The sequence below is a fragment of the Lonchura striata genome, chromosome 2, assembly GCF_050655825.1.
Source record: "Lonchura striata isolate lonStrDom1 chromosome 2, ASM5065582v1, whole genome shotgun sequence".
Taxonomy (NCBI): domain Eukaryota; kingdom Metazoa; phylum Chordata; class Aves; order Passeriformes; family Estrildidae; genus Lonchura; species Lonchura striata.
In genome coordinates this window covers 42251016-42272278 of record NC_140704.1, presented here as the reverse complement: position 1 = coordinate 42272278, position 21263 = coordinate 42251016, and the positions used below count along the sequence as shown (strand labels likewise).

The following is a 21263-nucleotide window of genomic DNA, read 5'->3' as shown; positions in this document are numbered from 1 at the left end:
GTTATTATTTTTAATTCACAAAGCAAATTCATTTCTGCTATTATTTAAAAAACAACACCGTAAAACAAAATTACTGTAGTGTAGTAATGTAATATTTTTTTCGACCTACTCCCTTAATTGAAACAAACTATTCTAGCAAAAAACAAATGCTATTAATACACCTGTAGCTACACTTGTGACTTATGACCACAGCCTGATTATTCTGGTGGTTACACAATTGATCAATGCAGCTATATACCATTAAGATGTTGACAGCATAGATCTGGACTGAGAAAGTACATCTCATGTTAAAATGCAATCAGATTATAATTCACACATTTGAATAACATATTAAAAGACTTCACCTCTAAGTCCACTTCATTAATATCTATGTATGTGTCTAAGGAACATTGCTCAGAATCCTTGGTTTGCATGCTTTTACTGTATGTTCTACTTGAGGTTTCAGGATTTCACTTTTCACCTCTCACTTGCTTCACTTGGTAGCATTGACAACCTCCTCAAACTGAATAATCCATTAACTCACTGTGCCCTTTACCTCCATTACATAACCGTAGAAAACCTGTTAAATAAAACTAGACTATGGATCATCCCCTACAAAGGTCTCCCAACCATATCAAACTCTCTTATCAAGTACTTTGTTATGGAATGCTAAAGCTTCCACGTGCAATTTAGTCACTTCAGAAAACTCTGATCAGGATCAGTTCACTGATGCAGCACACTCAACAGGCCCCAAAATAGTTGGTGGCAGCATGACTGCATGGACAAACAAGTGAGGACAGAAAATGCTTAACCCAGTACTATTACCATGAATTTGTTTAGATAGACTACAGTGCTCAGGCTGTGCAGAAAGTTTCAGCTCCTGCTCACAGATCCAGGTTATTTTCAAATTAGTCAGCTTGAGCACCAGTAACCATGGGTGCATAGGCCACAAGCCTGGCTTAGGAATCCAACTACTTACTACTACTTAAGAAATTAAAGAAATTCTTCCTTCAGAAGTTGCCATTTCTAAAATAAACTGGCTATAAAGAATACTGGGCAGTAGCTGGAAGCTTTGCTTTTTTGAAGTTGCAACAGAAGTACAATACATACACAAGAACTAAAGAAAATAACTTCTTTCTTTTCCAAGGCAGCTGAAAGGCATGTGGCCAAAAACCCCACCAAAAATATCACTGGGATATACAGCTGGATAGATGATATTCCAGGGCATAGAAGAGAACAAAGTACCTGCTGAACTTTGAAGTGGCTCATGGGACAAACACAAAGCTTTCATACTGTTGCAGAAACCTCTTTTAAACAAATGAACAGAAAAAAGAAGACACAAAAATTACCTGCCAAACACCAATATTTGCTGTGGGTTCTGCAAATGGGCGCTTGTAAACTCTGCACATCTTTAAGGCATCAGAGTATATCTCTGTGATGTTGTTTAACACTGCAAAAACAGCTGCCAGTGGATAAACACATGAGAAAAGACTCACATAGCCAAACTGTAGGAACAACTCCAAGTAATCATCAAAAGTACCCTGAAAAACAGAGGAAATATAAGAACAACTTTAACCTACAAAAAACCTATGATGAAACACAGAAATTGTACTACAGTTGTAAACACGCTTCCTCATCCCAAAATAGTTGTTTGGAAATGACTGCTGGTAGTAGACAAGAAGGAGTTTTTAAAAATCCAATTAATTTGGAATTACTCAATCACTAAAAACTTCTTATAAGGAGAGGCCCAGATTTTTCCTTTTGTCTAATGCATTTTCTGCAAGTCACACTTCCTATCCTCATTACATGAAGTAACTACACATTCAATCTATGCAGGTTTCTGTGCATCTCAGTGAAACAGTAACAGAAGGAACAGTGAGGAATAGAAAAACAGCACCATGCATTTAAATTGACAGAACATCCTCCAGAGAGCACTGTGGCAACAGAAGTCCTAGCATTTCAGACTGTCCATGAAAGACCTAAACAGAATGGTAGGCTGGTAGATACTCAAATATTTTCTGGTATTTCTGCTTGTTTTTTGAAAAATGGGTAGGACAGATTTAGTGGACCACTTGAAGATTGCAATCTACAAGGCAGCACTGACATCTGAAAAAAACAATTAGTGCAAACAAAAAACCCTATATAACAAATTCCAATAGGTCTATCTCCTGATCTTTAAGCCAAGAATGTGGGTACTTAAATGCTGATTAAGTATGCAGGTGATCATACATTTATTTGCAGATTAGTTTTGTAGTATTAACAACAGTTTGTATGATTGCAGCAATTTTGTTATGACAGAACCAAACCAACCCATTTTAAAGAAAAAGTGCTCATAAACAAAGGATGGTGAAATACCACAAAGAAGTTAAAAGTGGGATGTAGGTACACAGACACATGTATTGTTCTCTCTCTCAAAACTGAAATTGTGAAGACTTGACAGAAACTGAAATTACTGTAAGAATCATATGAGAGTGGTTTTGGCCCCATGCATCAGACACATGGTTTTTTTTGCCCATCATAGCTGTTAAACTGACTGCCCGCTCCAACACCTAGTGCTTTTTTCTCCTTGGAAACAGAGGGAGGCAGTAGATGTCTACAAGCTCACAAATCAACATGGGGTACTCATTAATTGCATTTCTCACTTAAGCTCATTTTTAAGTTCCACAGTATTGTTCAGTCTCACAAGCCAATCTGCAGGCCAGACCATGAACAGCTACCTAACTGGTAAACCCATTAAGATTTTTTCCTCAGAAACATTTTGTACAAACCCTGTATTTTACTAAGCTCTTCCTAAGGGACATTTGCAGGAACATCCACTGGAATGGCAGCCACACATCTGCTACTGCTATCATTTTCTCAGACAATCACTGCAGGCAGAGAGAGAGCTTTCCTTTGTGCTCCTCCTTCTGGTAACTGCACAGTATTCCCACTGCTTCCACACGCTTCTCATTTCCTTGCCCAATACCTATTGGCTTTTAGAATAGAAGAGTATGAAGTATTTATTCTTCTCCTTCTCAATTTATGAAACTCTGTGTAGGAAAACAGGAGTCTGAGACAATGTTAAAGAAATTTGTAACTGCCACCGGCAGCCACAACATCAGCTACAGCATCAAGGAAACAAAAACTTAAATTAAGGGAAAAAATTAACTAGAGGAGTGCAGCAGAAATTAGAAAAATAATAATAAAAATTATTGCAGGATGTTTTTACATCTTAAACAGGGCTGGATATTTGAAAAGCAAGTGAGAATGAGGACAAAAAGAATAGAGAATTCAGTATTGAAGAGTATGCAAAAGAAGGAATCAAAACAAGAGAGCCACAAACACAGAATTCTGTCAAGACTCCTCAGTTACTAAACAGTCAAATGCTTCCCCCTTGTGACAGTTTTAATTTTAGAAATATTCTTGCCTGCTGACAGCTCACTGCTTACAAACAAATCAGCAGTTTAATATCGTTTATTCACAAGCACAGCAAAACAATAATCTTAAGATTGAATATAAAATGAAAGCTTTGAGTACATGGTATTTAGAACTGAAACTGAGGCTAGCAGTGGACACAGACAAAGCAAAGTCCTCACTCTCTACAATTGACCTCTTGGGTACCCAAGAAAAACTATTCAGGGTACAACAGTACAACAGGTGCAGATTCATTTGATCCAGCTCTGCAGAAGCAGCACTGGGCAATGTGACTCAGAGACACCACACTGGTTTTGTATGTGACAGCTGAGAACCAGGAGTCAGCTCAGGTCTAAGAGGCAGAGCTTATTTGGTCAGGCCAGATGCTGACACACAGCTCTGGGAGATGTCCTGGCTGATGTGCAGGTGCAGTGCTGGACTGTGCTGATTTACCAGCTCAGACACTAACACAGGGACTTCTGCTGTGTTCTGCACTGCAAGATAGGCTGTCTAATTCTATCTCCCTCACAGGAACACATTTGTACAGCTTTTAAATTGTAAAGGTGATAGTTCTTTCTCCTTTTCCCATTCTCCTTTTCCCATGGCACTTAAAGCAGGAAGAATCTGATATGGTGTTATTACCAAATTTCAGTGTACCTTTATTACCAAATTACAATTTCCTGTACCTTTTACATGAAAGGTACACTACTTACATGTACTTCTTATTCTCTAAAAGCAAAAATCATACAGTATTAAGACTCTTGTGACTGTGCTGGCAGCATCTGATCAAGTTATCAGCCAGTCTGTGAGGCCTTAACATACACACCAACATCCACTGTGTAAATTCCTTTAGAATTTTAAGTAATGAATTGCATGGAATCTGCTAAATACAATTAAAAATTATACTGGGTAGGAGGTGGTCAAGAACAGAACCAAGAAGACAGTGAATACCAAAGCTGTGGTTTTGAGAGGCAAGAGCATCCAGCAGAATTATTGCTTTGAAGAGTTAGTTTCTTCTGTCCTCCATTTCTGGCCCCATACAGATATAAGTGCTCTCTCTCAGGCTCTAGTTTAACTGACCATTTAAACTAGTACCACTGCAAAATCAAACCAAAACAGAAATAACCTCCCTCTTCCCTGTGCCAGCCTACTCATCCTGGTAGTCTTTGGGTTACCCTTGGGGACTAAGGGCATATTACACCAACACTTCTTTCCAGTGATATGGAGTTAGGTAGCTCCAGATAGAGCTGTTCATTCCTTCCACTCCATTCTGGTGTTACTAGGATCCCGCACTGTATCCACTTCTTGATCCAGGACAACACATAGCTGCATAAACAGCTACCAGCAAAGCTGATGAAGCTGGAAATAAGCTGTCACGCCAGAAAGCCAAAAATATTCTTGTTTTCCTTGGCTGATGCGTCTGTCAACTACAGCCCAGAAAAGTTTTAACTCTTTTAAGTACTACAACATACCAAATAGGTTCCCATTTCTTTCTCCATGTTGACCTGTTCAGCTAATGACAGGTCCATATCAGTTTTCTTGGAGCACATGTGTTTCTTCAGCCTCCTGTTGTATCTTTTCTGGAGCCAGTAAGGAAGCAAGGATTCTGCAAATTGGTTGAGGATCTGCGAAGTTATCAGCAAAGTGGCCAAGCTCTTAAGTTAAAAAAAAAAAGAAAAAAATAATAAAACTGTGATGAACCTATGATCATTTGCAATTCTGTGAGCTCAAGTAGTACTCTAAGTTACTATACTATGAAAAAAAGGCCAGCCTAACAAACCTAGGAATAGCATACAAAAAGTGTACATGATCTAGTTCCCATCCTTTGCTGTGTGCTGAAAAGGACTGATTAGGAGTTAGCAGTCTAAATATTTTGTGTATCTCATTGTATCTTGAAAACAGTACACCAAGTACAATGAAGGGTAATGCATATTTAATATATGCCAATGACACACACAGAACTAAAGACAGAATTTTTTTCTATGCCTTTCATTTCTTGATTTTACCTGAAAGTAGAGAAAATGGCACAAATGTTATGTCTGGTATAGGAATGTAAAGTGTTTTGCTAGAGATCACTTCAGAGTAACAGAGGTCTTGAGCTGAAGTTCTTGTACTGCTCATTATGTTTAAAGAAAAAATATTTTCCTTATATCAAATTTTCATGCATTTGAGTGTGAAAGTTGATTTAAAATACCAACTATGAAATATTTTTACTTTTATTTATTCTCAGATCCTCACTGTAGTCAAATTTAATCATGACCTTATCCTCAAGAGTCTCTCATTAAGAACTACTACAGAGAAGAACATCTTCTAACATAAAAGGAAATAGAGAGGAAATGAAAATTTCCCAGTCTCATCTGTGTGAGAGAATAATCAAATTTATTTGAAAACAGTTCTTCATTTATACAGAGAGAAAGAATTACTCTATTCTGCTGTGATTCTGCAATAATGTTAGGGGAACTGAAACATGGAAGCTGGATTTCTAAGAAAACATAGGTGAAATATATTAATTCCCAAGTATATGTTTTAAATAACTATTGAAGTCTATTTTTATCAATCCTTTATTTTACTAGATTCACCAACATTCTTAAGATGTTCTTGGCACTCACCTGCCTCAAAAGCTTCATATCAAACAACACAAAGGCAATATAGAAGAGAGATGCAAAACAATTTAAGAAGTTGAACTGCAAAGAAAAATATTTGGTTTTAGTACTCAAGCAAAAGTTCAGATGCAGAATATCATCTAACTTAACAGCTGCCTTGACTAAATAGCTTCCATGAAGATGTGAACTGCCCATCAAAATTTTCTTTAATGTTTATTTTTAAACATTAGGTCAGAAGAAACACATTTTCAATATTGGTCTTCCTCAGTTTTTCACTTAACAAGCTTAATGCTCACCTAAAGCAAAGTGTACAAAGAGACCTACAACTGAATTATGAAATGTGGACATTAAAAACACATCACCTTCTACTTTAATTTTTTTGGAAGTTTATCCAGACAACATTAGAAAAGGGATATACTGATCTCTATTTAGAGCAGTGACTTTTTCAAAAAGAGATACTTTGTCAAAATATACATGTTGGGTGATATGCTTCTCAATTTCTAAAAACATTCCTTTATGTATATTAGCTGCAGTTGATGTTTAATCAATTCAAAAGGTTTTATGGCCAAGAGAAATATTCCCCACTTCTAAAATGAAACCTAAACAGAGTATTTAATAAAATTCTGAAGTTTCCTGTTTTGGAGCTTTTGGCTAATACAGATAATATTGGGAGTGAAGAGAGCCATACACAGACTGAGAATGAAAACTGAGGGAAACTTACATTTAACAGTTCATAACTTTTTAAATAATTTTGTATAAATACCCTTTGGGTAAAAAGAAATATTTTTAAGTTTTATGAGAAAGGCTACAGGAGGAGACAAAGCTGTAAGTGATAGCTGCAGGAGTTTCAGATCCAGAGGTTACCAGTAACAGATAGGTAACACCGAGATTTAACACAAAAAAAGCCCCCCAAAAAAACAAACAAACCCTAAATAAACGCACACACACATACAAAAACATAGTGGAGGAAATAAAGAAGGAACTCTAAGGAAACCGAGGAAATAAAAAAGGAAGAAACTTTTTTCCTTTTCAAAAAGGAATCAAAAAGATTGGATAAATGAAATAGATCTGTGTATGCTATGAACTACACAGGAATAGACTGACAGGCATTTTCAGGTTCCTCAGACAGGTTGTCTGAATGTTAATACAGGTGGAAGTTAATACATGAACTTTTAAAAATATGGTTTGTCATAAAATCATGAAAAAAAAATAGTTCTCAGTTGAAGACAGGACCACACCAATTAACAGAAACTTATATACACAGCATCCTCATGAATGAACAATTCAATGTAAATAAAAAGCCAACTCTCCACTATAAAAGAGGCATCTAAAATACTCCAGCAGTTACTGCAATCATCACAGAAATTTTGTTTACTCTGATATTTGTGCTACTATTTGGCCTCGAGCAAAACTGCAGGTCACTGTGGTAATGCTAGGAAAGCACTAATAAAATACAGCACAAGCTGTCATTTTAATAATCCTAAAAGCCACTTATATGATATACTCACCACTAAAACCTTCAGAATTAAATGATTCTGATATGATGATTCCAGCCTGTGATTTTCTAAAATACCAACAAAAATATTAATTAGTAAACAGCAGAAGCTCCTACCATGTAGTACACATTACTATCCAAAGAGTGAACAGACACTTTTAGTCCACATGAAAATTACTTATCTAATAGTTTATATTATTCCAACACTTCATGGTAGCAATAATTTATACTATACCAATCCCTCACTTAATCAATGAAGCTAATCTGATCCACAGTATTAATCACCCACATTTTTGACTACAACTCCAGTATTTTTTCTATTTTCTTCTTTTTCTAGTTTCTTCTTTTATCTATTTCTTACCCTGAAGAGCTATTTTATAAAAGAGAAAAACATCCATCACTCTTAAGACTTAACAAAATGTGTCTAGTTATTGATTGCTCTTTGGCTGGAAACTAACGGAAATATATAATGAAAAGTAAAAATATCAAATTTAATTCAAAACCAGTAAATGCTCACAGAAATACTCCCATCTCTCTCCAAGAAATTTAGATAAGACCCTACACTCTGAAGCAAAAGTAGAGTATGTGAAGTTCAATAGATGCATTACTCATTCTAAATTGGAATTTTCAGCTCACTGAAGATAAACTGTCAGAACCTGATGTATCAGGAAATCCCCTCTGAGGGGAATCAGGAACCTGATTTACTAGAGGGGAGAAAAGGGAAGTGGATGTGAGAGGTGAGAGTTTCAGTTTCTTTCTGCTATGTGTTACATTGTACCTTTAACGCCCTGCATAAGCAGTAATTGGGAAGGCAGCACGTAGCATGTGTTGTGTCAACAAGGCTGAAAGGAGACACCATCACCTACGGACCTTGCTCGGGACAAAACAGCAGAGCTCTGCTCTGACAGGAGCATCAAGCTAGGCCTGACACATGAAAATGCACTCAAGTGACTGCAATTTCTACTTTTAGCTTTCACTACACAATCAGCTTTCATGATAAATGGGTGCAAGAGGGGTGCTTAAAATACCCCAGATTGTTTCACATGCTTTGTCACTTTAGCTGTTGAAGTCAGATATTATCTGAAAATATGCCAGGTGGGAGAGAAGATAGGAGAGCCAGATGAGCTTTTCATCCTATTCAGAGCATGGCAGCAGAAACATATTGGATAGCACAGAAAAGGCACAAGCTGTCAGTGTAGCAGGTTACATAAATACTGCCTCTGCTGAATATGAAACATCAGCTTAAACCCGACAAAGTCTGGATTAAAAACCCCTTGAGTTGCCTATTAAAGACCTTTTAGTCTATCATATCAACATAACTGAGTACTTCACAGAAATGCCTTTTTTTGCAGTATAATAAAAACAATTAAATAGAAGCAGCCAACTGAGCCCTTGATATGAATTTAAATAAAATATTTTATTTAAATAAAAACCTTGAACAGTTATAAACAAATAAATTGCTTGCTTTTACTATCATGGATGTCAGGTTGAATTTGCTGAGCAAATCATTTTGGCAGGCATAACCAACCCCCAGTTCAACACCTGTTTTTATTCTGTCTTCTGCATCAACCCCTCCTTTGCTTTATCTTTATTCTGTCAATTTTCTGTGTCTCCAGCTTTAGTAATCTGGATTCTGTCCTGCAAATCAATGCCATATGGAGCTACATGAAGCAGTTAATTCTCCATTAGCTTAACCTATTAACTTTGTCTGAAAGTGACTTCACATGTCTGTAGAAGTGCTAAAATTCAAAATAAACACCAGCATTTCACTGTCCTTATGTTAGGTTGCAAAACACAAGGCCCAATCTGTTAAATAAATCACACACATGGGAGGAAAAAAAGGTAATCTATTTTAACATTCCTCCTCTTCTGAGGGTGCCCAGAGAAACACATTTTGATTAGGATGTGGAATCCCAGTCTTTATTATATATGCACCACACGTAAACACTCATGTGCCCTTTAGAATGGGCTTAGATTTGGTCCCATTATCTCAGTACCTCTGCCCTCTGCACTGATGTACAGCAGATGAAAGCACAGTAAGCAAACCCAGGCTGTGGGTGCAACTTGCCAGGCCAATCCTTCCTGCCATCCATGCACATCTGAGCTCTTAGCCTCATGCTCTCCCCCCTCCCCTTTTGCCAGCACTATGGCTGAGACAGCCAGACAAAGAGCTAAATCAGGGAGGGGGAACTTCTGCACCAAAGGCAGAGAGAGGCTGAGGAGCAAGGCAGGATCACCTCTTCTGATGGCAGACTCAGACCAAATTAAACCAAATATGAAATTGCAATCTCAGAACACTCAACATATAAGAAGTTAAAAGGGCCATCTCTTTTACCCCACAGCAAGAACCTACTTTGGGAAATCTCTTCAGCATTCTGTTGAACAAGAGCTCATACTAATGTATTCTAGAAGGAAAAAAATTCTAAGTATGTGGGATTCTAACTTGAAAGAAGAAGAATGAACAACTTTCTTACCCCATGATGTTAAGAATTCAGCAGCATACCGATAGATACGGTTCATAATTTCAATCACAACGGCATAGATGATACTGGGCACATACAGCATCAAATTGCTGAAGTTAGACTCATTCTCTTCGTGATAATCCAGAGCCCACTGCTCCAAGTCGAAGTAAATCATCATCACGTACAGTGAGAAGTAGAGGCAAAGGCACACAAATGGTAAGGACACCAGGTAAATCCGTAACTGTCTCTTAAAACTTGAGTACACCGGCTCCTCCCTCCCAGTGACAGGATTGATCCCCAGCACGCCGTGGAAGCCTGGTCTTGGCTCTTCAAACTGCCGTTTCATCAGCAGCGTGCCCCAGCGGTACGTCAGGATGGCGCAGATCCGCTTCCAGACCTCCAGTATCACAGTGGACCACAGCAGATTGAACGTGGCAAACATCACGTATTTGTCGTAGTCTTCCCACGCAAACATGTAATAAGGGATCCCAATGACAGCCATTGGAATCAAAGCAAACGTGAAGTATTCTAAGAAGCCAAAGTAGAGAGCAATGGTTTCGCCAAAGTAGCAGCGTATGTCATCTGCAGAAAGAAATTAATCAGCTAAGACTACACCTAACAGGAATTTCACTACAATATCAAACTGGACCTTATATGAACTTACAACTTTTCATTGGCTAGAATTTTTTTCTAAATAACACAATGAATATCATTGTTTTTTCTTTCTTCCTTCACCCCTATTACAAAAAGTCAGATGGTTATCTGAATTATTCTTTTCAATGTTACATATATACCCACATAAACATACCATTTAGATGGCAAGGAAGTCAAACAGATATCCAGAGAAAGAGGGGAAAAAAAAAAAAAAGAAAAAACCCAACCAAAGAGAAAACACTATCATTCTTGCAGACAGAATTGATCAATGAATGGCATGGAAGACATTTGATGCAATAAAAAACACTTTAACAGCAAGGACTCCCAGCTTCTAAGAATTCCCACTGGCATATGTACTTCTGGGAAACAAATTCACTTCAGCTTGTTCAGAGACAAAAAGGGCTAGTTGTGCTTTGACAACCCTCAAGGAACTAAAGTAATAAATGGACAGGTGTATCAAATCTTAAACACATCAGATAGAGTACTCAGGCTGAGATATTCTCTTCAGCAGACAACTCGTTTATGAAATACATACTTACTGTACTCAATAAGTTTGTCTGCTCAGGTGCCACAAAGACTTACAAAGTGTACTAGTAATGGGTACATTTCATGACAGATGTATTACTTCCAAGAACACATATCACTTATCTTACTAATAAAAAAAATAGGATTATTATTAATATAATCTAGAAATTATTAGATACAGAAATGCCTACCAAAACAGTTTAGAGTGCTGAAATCTCTTGTCTTTGCCTGCTTGGATGACCAGATTGCTTGTATGCAACTCTTTTGTATTTACCAGCTTAAAGAAACTGCCACAGAAGCATGACCTCTGAATTGACACTGTAAATACACTGCCACAGTGCATTACCTCTGTAATAAACTGCCACAAAAAAACCTCATATGCAATACCAGAACATTCTTATGGCTTACAAAACACTACAACAGAAGTTTACAATTGTTAACCAGATAAAAATATCTGAAAGCAAGAATGAAAGGTAAACAGACAGAAGTATCAGCACTCTAACATCCAGTCAATCAAAAATTCATGAACAAATACATTCAAGTGTAGGTCATTAGCATCATTTCACACTCCAACATGAAAGATATCCCTAAATTAGTACATACTTAACAGGCTCCCAGGATTTGCTTCAAAATTTTGTATGGATTCAATGTCAGTGCAAAAAAAAAAAAAAAATCCCTTTCTCACATAATAAAAGACCAGCACACCATAAGGTTCCTAACACAATTCTCTGGAGGCAGGCATTATCTAGCCAGAACTTTAACTTCCTGCAGCTCAGGAAAGAACCTCAAACAACTGCAAGACCCAGAGACTTATAATTAGGCAAGCTCCCAAATGCTTATTTTCTTATTTTTAAATAAAGCTTACAGGTTTAGAGTTTAAAACTTAACTTTCCACATTTCCAGACTAAAAATTATATGCATTTTAAGATTATTCAGTGTCTAAAATATACTCAAGTGATGCTGGCATGCAACAACATACAGTCTTCATTCAGACACTGAATTTAAAACAGTTGTAAATACACTTTTAACACATCGACAACACAAAAAAGCTTTGGGAGTTCCAGACACATGGGAGCTTGTCAAGAGTCAGTTTGAAAAAACAGTCTTGGCTTGGACCATTCTTGCTTTACTGATGGGTGGGGAGAATTTGTGATGTGCATAATGCTGTTACATGGAAACTCACAGACTACAGACTCCGAAACCACCAATTCTGCAAGTCTAGAATCATTTCAGCAGGTCACACAGGATACACTAGAAGAGGAAAAATTTGTCCAAATGGTAAAACAGCAGTGTTCTAATTTCACAACTCCACTGCATGACCACAATGCAAAGGCTGTTCACATACCTAAAGGCTGATAACCAATTTTCACTCGGCCATACCAGCTGTGACAAAGCTTTTTCAACTCTTCTCTATCATGCAGAGGGAAAATCTGAACAAGAATACCACTGGTCAATAATCTTCTCACTAGAAGAGAAAAGAGAAAACAGATACCTAGCACTCCTTCAAAAGACAGTGAAGTTGACATAACTAAACAGGTTATGTTGTGTATTTAGCAAGCCTAAAGTTCCTTTGAAACACATCTAGCACTCAAATCCTAAAAAAATTGTCTCATGTTAATTAAAAAATTATAGAGAGTAGTTACATCTATTCCTGCAAATGCTGTGCTGTTCACTGGAAGACAAAGAGCAACCCTTTTACATATAATAACTACTCCATAGCTTTGCAATATAACCAGATGCAGCTTCCATAGCAAAAAAGTGCTACAGGTCAGGACTGAAATGCCACAAGTAGCTTCGCAGGGATAGCCACAAAGCCATCATTGTACTAATTTTGGAAAAGATACGAGAAACCCTTTGAATTACCAGTTTACAATAATTCATAAATTGCATCACATCTTCATTGCAAAAAAACTACATATTCCACAATTTCTATTTAGCTTAGTTATCAAAAGCAATAGTACATGTGTGGATAAACAATGAACAAACTGCTCTGCAGTTACAACTGTAGAAAAAATAAAATATAATAAAAAACAGGGAGGCACTGAAGAGTGACAGTGTTTTACTATTTCCCATTATCATCTGCTTCACACAACTAAAAAAATACCTTGGCTATATAAAAAAAATTACCAATGTAAACTCATCTGACATCTACATTTATTTATGTTTCTTGAACACAGATCTCCTTCTCTGATGATCAACACTAAAGAAAAAAGATTCTGTTAATAAAAGGACATACAATTATTAAGATATAGTCTCCTAAGAATCTGTAGCATTTCTGTCAACAAACTACTTTCAGCTACCATGAAAATAGCACCAGCTCTCATTGCTTCTTTCTCCCATGAAAAGGAAAAGCTCTTGAAGCAATGAGGAAGACCAGTGAAACCAAATAAATAAAACTTCCTTCCTATTATGAAACTTACAACTCTGGAGCACTGGTACCCAGTCCAGTATTTTTATATAGAGAGAAACCAAGTATATAATCATGTAACTTAAATAAAAAATGCTTTTGGTACTAATTAAAACTAATGGATAACACCAACATGTGCAAAAGCTACCCAGCTGTAGAGAACATAAAGTCAGAGGCTCAGCCTCACAGAACAACTCAGGATGGACAGCCCTCTGGGAGTAATCCCATCCACCTTCCTGCTCAGGGTAGGTGTGCCTTAAATAGGGCTGCTCAGGGCCTTGTCCAGCAAGGATTTACAAGTTTCCCAGGACAGTTACCAACAATCTCTAAATCCCTGATCAAATGTTTGACTTTCTTGATACCTATTCAGAATTTTTCTTGTTGTATTGTGTGTCCATTGCCTTTTGTTGTATTATTGAAGCAGTGAAAAAACAAATTTGGTTAAAAATAGTGGGACTTGAACAACTGAAGAGTTTCTCTTCATTATAGGAAAATTAATTTTTTTTCACCATGAACACTATCCTACATCAACTCAGTGAGTTAAAGGCAACAAACTACATTACTTACCAATTGATTTTCCTGGGTACAGTTTTGCCTGAGGATATCCAGGGATCATTTTTTCATCTTTTGCTCTCAAATTTTCAAGTTCATGTTTGATGATGTACTGACATTCTGCCATTGTAAGGAAATTGTGATTGTCATCTAAATAAAAAGGAACGTGGTATGAATTGGTGCAGCACACAACCCTGGCAGCAAACAACTACAAAAAATAACCAGAATCAGGAAAAAAAAATTACAGCAGCAAACCAATGTCAACCCCATCAATTTATCATCATGGAAACAAGAGTTAGATTTTCTTTACATAAAAACAATTTTTCCCCCTTAAGAATAAGAAACTATAGGGATTGCCCTAAATACACTAAGGAAGAAGCTAAAATATCAACAAAACTCTATACAAAGAGTAACAGTATATTATATTTTAACTGGGCAACCAGAAATACTACCAAGACAACATAGACTGCAGGGTTTCTTTTCTAGGTGACAATTTCTCTGATTGCATCTGGACAAAACTAAAATTAGTTTGCGTTTTTAAAAAGGAAAAATACCAGGAGATACAGCTAATAATATATTTACAGCAGCTGGAAATCCATCTAATCCTAGAGACTCCATTAGCAGTGGAATTTGTGACAGATTTGCATTAATAATATAAAGGCATGAAAAAAATGAAGTGGCACTTTTGCAACTGAGAACACTTTTGAAGGCTTCCTAATTTCAGGAAAGCAAGGCCACAAGACTGAAGGCACTGCAACAGTTATTGCACAGCAGTGGTGTTGAGCAAAACTGCCACTAAACAACAAAACTTAAAAATTGTTTCAGACAGACCCAAGAACCGTTATATTGAAAATGTCGTGAAAGGCATCAGCCAAACAGGCACATAAAAAGTATTAGCAATACTAAGCTGGAACTCCAATATTTACCTGCAGAGCAAAAAAAATGAGCTCTGCCGCTTCAGGGGCATTGAATACCTTATAAGCAGCACATTTAAAAGGAAATGTTCCTGTGTTGGCACCGCCACAAAATAACAGAGGAAAAGGAATGATTCCACTAATCAGGCCCAAATCGCACTGAATGCATCTGTAGTATTAATTATTGTTTGTTTGATGTGTACATGTAACAGAGAAAAAATGTTTCTATTTTTTCCAGCTTATTTTAAGATCATAAGCCTCAAAACTGGCTCACAGAAATTAAATTCCTATATTAATTCATAACATGGATTGATAATCATAAAATCATGTTTATCAGCTATTTTTCTTGTCTTATTTTCCAAGAAAATCTTTCATACAAGTAAGAGACCATTTGAAGCATAGAAAAGCATGAAGGAAATGACAAGCAAAAAAAAAAAAAAAAGCCATGTGAAAGAAACCAAAATTCATTCTATGCCTTGAATTTCCATAGTAAAAACAAGTGGTTTTTTTTTCATGGATTGGTCTTCCACTTGCTCTTCACAGTTACCATCCAAGGAATAGAAAGACTGTAAAAGATTTAGCAGCGTAATTGCTTATAATCTTTTGTCATGACTTCACAATGACAAAGATTCCTACAATTTCTTACCTGCAAAATGTTTGAAAGTCTTTCTACTGCTGTATGTAAAAGTTCTCATTGAGTTATCACTGCATTCCTTCACCAAACCTACAGTTTCAGCTCCCAGCAACAGCCTTAAGTGGGAAGCACCAACTAGGTAAATATTTTCAACTCCATTTTCTGTAACCAGTGGTTTAATCAGTAGTTGTGCACCTATAAAGAGGGGTAAAATAAGCAAGAAAATACATTAAAATTATGTCTAAAAGCCCTAGCATTTTAGCATCCAATGTATTGGCCCTAGCTAACAGGACTGCTGAAAATGTCTCTTTTTAAGGGCACAAAGAATAAAGGTTTCAACAGTACTTGATATAAGTTGTTCAGAATCTTGCCGGGTCACCCCCTGATTTAGCCTTGCTTCTGTTGAAGCACTCTTGACAGTAAACTGGAACAATGGGGACTGTTTCAATCTATTCCCCTAAGGTTCACACCATAAGGGCAAGAAGTGCTTCTGCAAACGGTCCCACTGGTTTTAAGGAGACTAGATTTTTGAAGCAGAAACTAACTTACCCTAACTTACCTAAAAGAGGCCTGAAAGCAAGTTTGTATTCACAAATCCATTAGCCACAGAAATATTACTGGCCATAAGCTATAAGCTGCAACAGCCACAAATAATGACTTTTTTAAAAAAAAGTTTCAAAAAAAGTCCAGGGAATTATAAATAAATTAGCCTAACTTCAATTCCCAGAAGCATACCAAAATGAGTAATGAAATATTGCATTTTTAAGACCCTTCATGCTAACAAAAAATATAAATAAAAACCAACAGGAAGTTATCAAGATTAAATTGCTTTCTGCTAACTTAATTTTGTTCTACAACATGGTATGAAGGCTTATGGACAGGATGTGAAGCATCTTCATTTAGGCAAGGCTTACTACATTTCTGTAGGCAACAGGAGAAACGTGTCTAGACAACTGCTATAAAAACTGAAATCAAAACTACATTGAAACATAGGTTATCAGGGCTTCAGTTAAAAAAATGGAAGAATTCTAGAGTTCAATTGGCATTTGACCTTAAGCCAATGTTTTCATTAATAACAGGGTTAAGTGGGTTCAAAAAATGCAAAAACGGGATCGGCAAGCAATCATTACACCACAAATTCCCTGAAAACTAATTGTATTCTTCATAGTATGGTGACAGCCAGTTTGATTTCAAAGTGCTACAGAAGATCATACTGTACTCACCTCCATTTGACTTTTTGTCCACTATTCGTTTAGTGAACCATTCTATGGTTTCTTCTTTGGTGCCCTTTGCAAGTTCAATTACTACCAGGGGCCTGAAGTTAGACTCAACAGTATCCAAGAAAGACCAGCTTTCCACCATCTCTTTCGCTTTTCCTGCCATCTCGTGAGAGCTTGCTAAGTACAAAACCAAAATAGAATGTAAGTGCTAAAAAAATAGCTGGTACAAATCTAAAACAAGCAAAAGTTTACTGTAGTGAGTTACACAAGCCTGTGCTTATTAAAGGTATAAGTGTGCACTTTAATGCACTTACTACTACCAGGTTGAGTAACCTCTGCTGTTGTCAAGATGCTACTGATCTCCCATGGCATTAAAGTGCTACTCTCTAGGTGGGAAAACTGTTGTTGCTATGTAGAGCAAAGCAGTACTGAGAGGCAAGCAAATAAATAAATTAAAACAAATCAATAAGGTGAAACTATCCTCAAAAACAACAGCCTGCAACTTCTGACTGTGTATTTTTCAGCACATGAAAACATTAACAGAAACTTAGGTATTTAAAAATCAATAAGCTTCTTGTGGCATGAGTATGCAAACACCTTCTAAGGAAGAACCTTCTCAGTTAATCTTGTGAAGCTTTAACCATACCGAGGAAATTTACAACCATCCTGGGTGTGAGGAGTAAGACACCTATCATACTGACAGGCAAATTACACTCAGAGCACTTAAATTACTTTCTGGAACCCATATACCAAGTGTTCTGTGACAAAGTCCAATTGTAAAGCACTGACAGCACAACTTCACGTGTAAATACTTCAAATGATCTAAGCAGTTCTTTATAGACTTGCAGAGCCATTTAGGCTGGAAAAGGCCTTCAAGATTGAGTCCAACCATTAATGCAGAACTTCCAAGTCCACCGCTAAACAAGGTCTCTAAGAGCTACATCTACAGAGCTTTCAAATATCTTCAGGGATGATGACTCAACCATTTCCCTGGACAGCCTGTTTCAATCCTTTCCATGATGAAATTCTTCACAGAATTTTAATGTCACATGTTCAACATTGAAAATGTTGAAGCCATTTTCTCTTATTTTATCACATGTTACTTGGCAGAACCCCACCTTGCAACAACCTCTTTTCAGGTAGCTGTAGAGAGCGATAAGGTGTCCTCTGAGCATTCTTTTCTTCAGAAAAGAACAACCCCAGGCATTTCTCTTTTGTCTTGTTAACAAATTTTGTATAAATTATTCTACAGAGATCATTGTAGCATCCTTCATAAAGCAACTTAGATATGTTGATATAAAACAAATCTGTTAACTAACCTACTCTGTTAAAAAAAAAAAAAAAAAAAGTAAAAAAAACCAAACAAAAAACCTGTGACACATTTAATTTACTAAATTTAAAAGTGAGGGGAAGGTTTGGTGATTTTGGTTTGGGGTTTGAGGTATTTTTTTATATTAACTTCACTGAAGAAGGGAATTTACCCTCTGCCTTTAAGCAGTTTCCCTGCTAAAATTTCCTGCACTCCTGTTAAAATACTTAATTTCTAAGGAAGTTGCTTCAAGGATGCATTTCAGCTTTTATGACCATTATACTTCTGTGATTCAAGGACAAATCAGACTCCAGTATTTCATAAAAATTGTCCTACACAATACAGTGATACTGTAAACATATGCATATCATAATAAACAAGTCTATTCAACCTGTCAATTTCGACTTGCAGAAAAAAGCTTTCAAGCCAAATTTCAATGGGGTTTTTGGTTAGTTTCACTTGCCTTCTCACAGGCACACAATTCTGCAACATACAGATAGATCTCCAGCTCTGAACCCAAGTATACATGCCTTTAAAAAATGCACTGGATTAATAAAGTATTTTTTAAAATTTCAGATGTGCATCTGTACAAACAGAATGAACCAGGCAGAGAAGAACATAGTCAGGGATGAGGCACTGTAACTGAGCTTGTTAGTGAGTAACTACACTGTCTTGACAAGTCACTGCACATCACTATCCATAATCAGGGTTTTGCAGGGGTTTGCTAAAATTATGCCTGACACATTGTGTATATTGCCATTTCTAAAGAATTCAAAGAATGAAAAGCACTAGATAATTGATTAAGAATGCAGAAAACAGTTATTTCTTAAAAAAACAGCCTTTTTAATAAACAGTGTGCTACTCATTGAATTTGGCTCCTATCATTTATTCAGAATCATCATCCTTGGCATGGTGACTGTAAGAATCACAGAATCATCACAGAATGGTTTTGTTTGGAGGTACTTTAAAGATCATCTAGTTCTAATTCCCTTGCCATGAGAAGGAACACCTTCCACTAGACCAGATTGCTCAGAGCCACATTCAACCTGGCCTTGAACAACGTCAGGGATGGGGCACCCACAGCTTCCCTGGGCTATTTGTTCCAGCACCTCACCACCCTCACAGTAAAAAAATTCTTCCTAATATCTAACCCAAAACTATTCTCTTTCAGTTTATTTTGAGGCTTATTACCACTGAAAATGCCAACAGAGCTGAAGTACTCTTCCAAATTGTGCCGGGGTGATTTCCAAATTTATTTTCCTAACAGGTTGTCCAACGCCTAGCACAGACCCTATGGGAGGTGATTTGGGAAGTAATTGGGCCTGTTCTTTCATCATGCACACGGTGTAACCAGGGACTGACCCAGAGGCACAGGGAACAACCCAAGAAGGCCCTCAAGCCCCGAGCTCCCGCTCCCACGAGTGCCTGGGTGGCGGTCACCATTAATTAGGTTGGGAAAGACCTCTGCGACCAGCGGTTCCAACCCATGACCAAGGACCGCCCCGACAGCTCAGGGCAGAGGAAGCCGCAGCCCTTTCCCGGGGCGTGTGGGTGCAGAGCGGCTCAGAGCCCGGCTCACCGCCCGGCCTCCACCCGCTCAGCGCCCCGGGAGCCGCCACGTCCGGGCCGCACCGCTCCAAGGCGGCTCCTTCCCACTGCCTGCCTGCGCCCCGCTCTGCTTTCTTAGGAACGTGAGGAGAGCAGCCCGGCCGGCGACTCACTCCCTGCCGCTGGCCCGGCCGCGCTCGCCGCCCCGCCCCGCTGCCCCCGCGGCCGCGAGCAGCCCCCGAGCGCTGCCGGGGCGGCGGGGGACGCGCCGGGGCTGTCCCGGCCGCCCGGGCTCGGCACTGGCTCCGCGCCGCGGCGGGGCGGGCGGGAAGCGCCGAGGCTCCGCCCCTGGCGGCGGCGCGGCAGCGAGAGCCCCTTCCCGCTGGGCGCCGGCCGCCCACTCCCCACTCACCGCCGGCGCCGGCTCCACATCCGCGGGCAGGGCGGGGCTGGGGCAGGCGGCGGCCGCGGGCACCGGGCGCTGCCAGGACGGGCGCGGGGCCGGCCCAGCGTGACAGCGGCACAGCGCGGCACCGCCCGCCGCTGCCGCCGGACACACCCCTCGCCGTGGCCCGGCCCGGCCCATGTCTGCCCGCCCGCCCCTTCTGCGGCCTTCCGAAATGCTCCCGTGTCAGCGCTTTAAAAATGCTCCGGTGTCAGTGTTTCAGCAACGCTTGTATGGACCGCCTGCTCTCACTTCATCCTCTTGTTTATTTCCACCTTTTGCTGTCTGTGCTGCCTCCTGTCTCAGAATCGCAGAATCAATTAGGTTGGAAAAGACTTCTAAGACCCTCGAATCCAACCTATGACTGAACAGCACTGCGTCAACCAGACCATGGCGCTGAGTGCCTTGTCCAATCTTTCCGTAAACACCTCCAGGGACAGTGACCTCACCACCTCCTTGGACAGTCCATTCCAATATTTATTCATCCTTTCTGTGAAAAAATGCCTCCTGATGTCCAACCTAAACTTCCCCTGGTGCAGCTTGAGACTATGTTCATCATGTCCTGCACTGGTTTCCTGAGACAAGAAACCAACCCTCACCTGGCTACACCCTCCTTTCAGTGGTTGTAGAGAACAATAAAGTCACCCCCTGAGCCTCTTCTTGTCCAGGCTAAACAATCCCAGCTCCCTCAGCCACTCCTTATAGGAGTTGTGTTCCAGACCCTCCGCCAACTCCATTGCCCTTCTCTGCACACACTCCAGCACCTCAATGTCCTTCCTTAATTGAGGAATCCAGAACTGGACACAGCACTCAAGGTGTGGCCTCACCTGTGTTAAGTACAGGGGGACAATCAGCTCCCCAGTCCTGCTGGTCACACTATTCCTGATAGATATCAGGATGCCATTGGCCTTCGTCGCCACCTGGGCACACTGCTGGCTCATGTCCTTCTCTAGATGTGGCCCAAACCTCCTGCATCTTGAGTTACAAACATCCTGCAATTCAGCTGGGTCAGTTACTTTTCCAAACATTGTTTTGTACAGGAAAAGATAACATTTTTGCATTTTGATACCAAGACTTCTGTAGAGAATATAGTTCCAAGCAGCCATTTGTAGCTGGGAAGTGA

At 38.9% G+C, this 21263-nt stretch overlaps 1 protein-coding gene across 2 annotated transcripts in view; it reads right to left on the bottom strand.

Annotated features, from left to right (window-relative positions):
- The window catches only part of ANO10 (anoctamin 10), a 120781-nt gene extending 100518 nt beyond the window's left edge, over positions 1–20263 (bottom strand). Inside the window, exons 1-10 of one of the 2 annotated variants that reach the window (XM_021525888.3) lie at positions 20108–20263; positions 16842–17015; positions 15631–15813; positions 14086–14220; positions 12457–12576; positions 9945–10514; positions 7484–7539; positions 5982–6056; positions 4845–5027; positions 1329–1520 (exon numbers count right to left, since the gene is read on the bottom strand). In XM_021525888.3, the coding sequence (XP_021381563.2) occupies positions 1329–1520; positions 4845–5027; positions 5982–6056; positions 7484–7539; positions 9945–10514; positions 12457–12576; positions 14086–14220; positions 15631–15813; positions 16842–17001 (1674 nt within the window). In that variant the 5' untranslated portion in view covers positions 17002–17015; positions 20108–20263. Of the gene's footprint in view, positions 1–1328; positions 1521–4844; positions 5028–5981; positions 6057–7483; positions 7540–9944; positions 10515–12456; positions 12577–14085; positions 14221–15630; positions 15814–16841; positions 17016–19868; positions 19939–20107 lie in introns of those variants that run through there. The other variant, XM_085569392.1, reaches the window with a different exon arrangement.
- Between the last annotated feature and the right edge of the window lie 1000 nt (positions 20264–21263).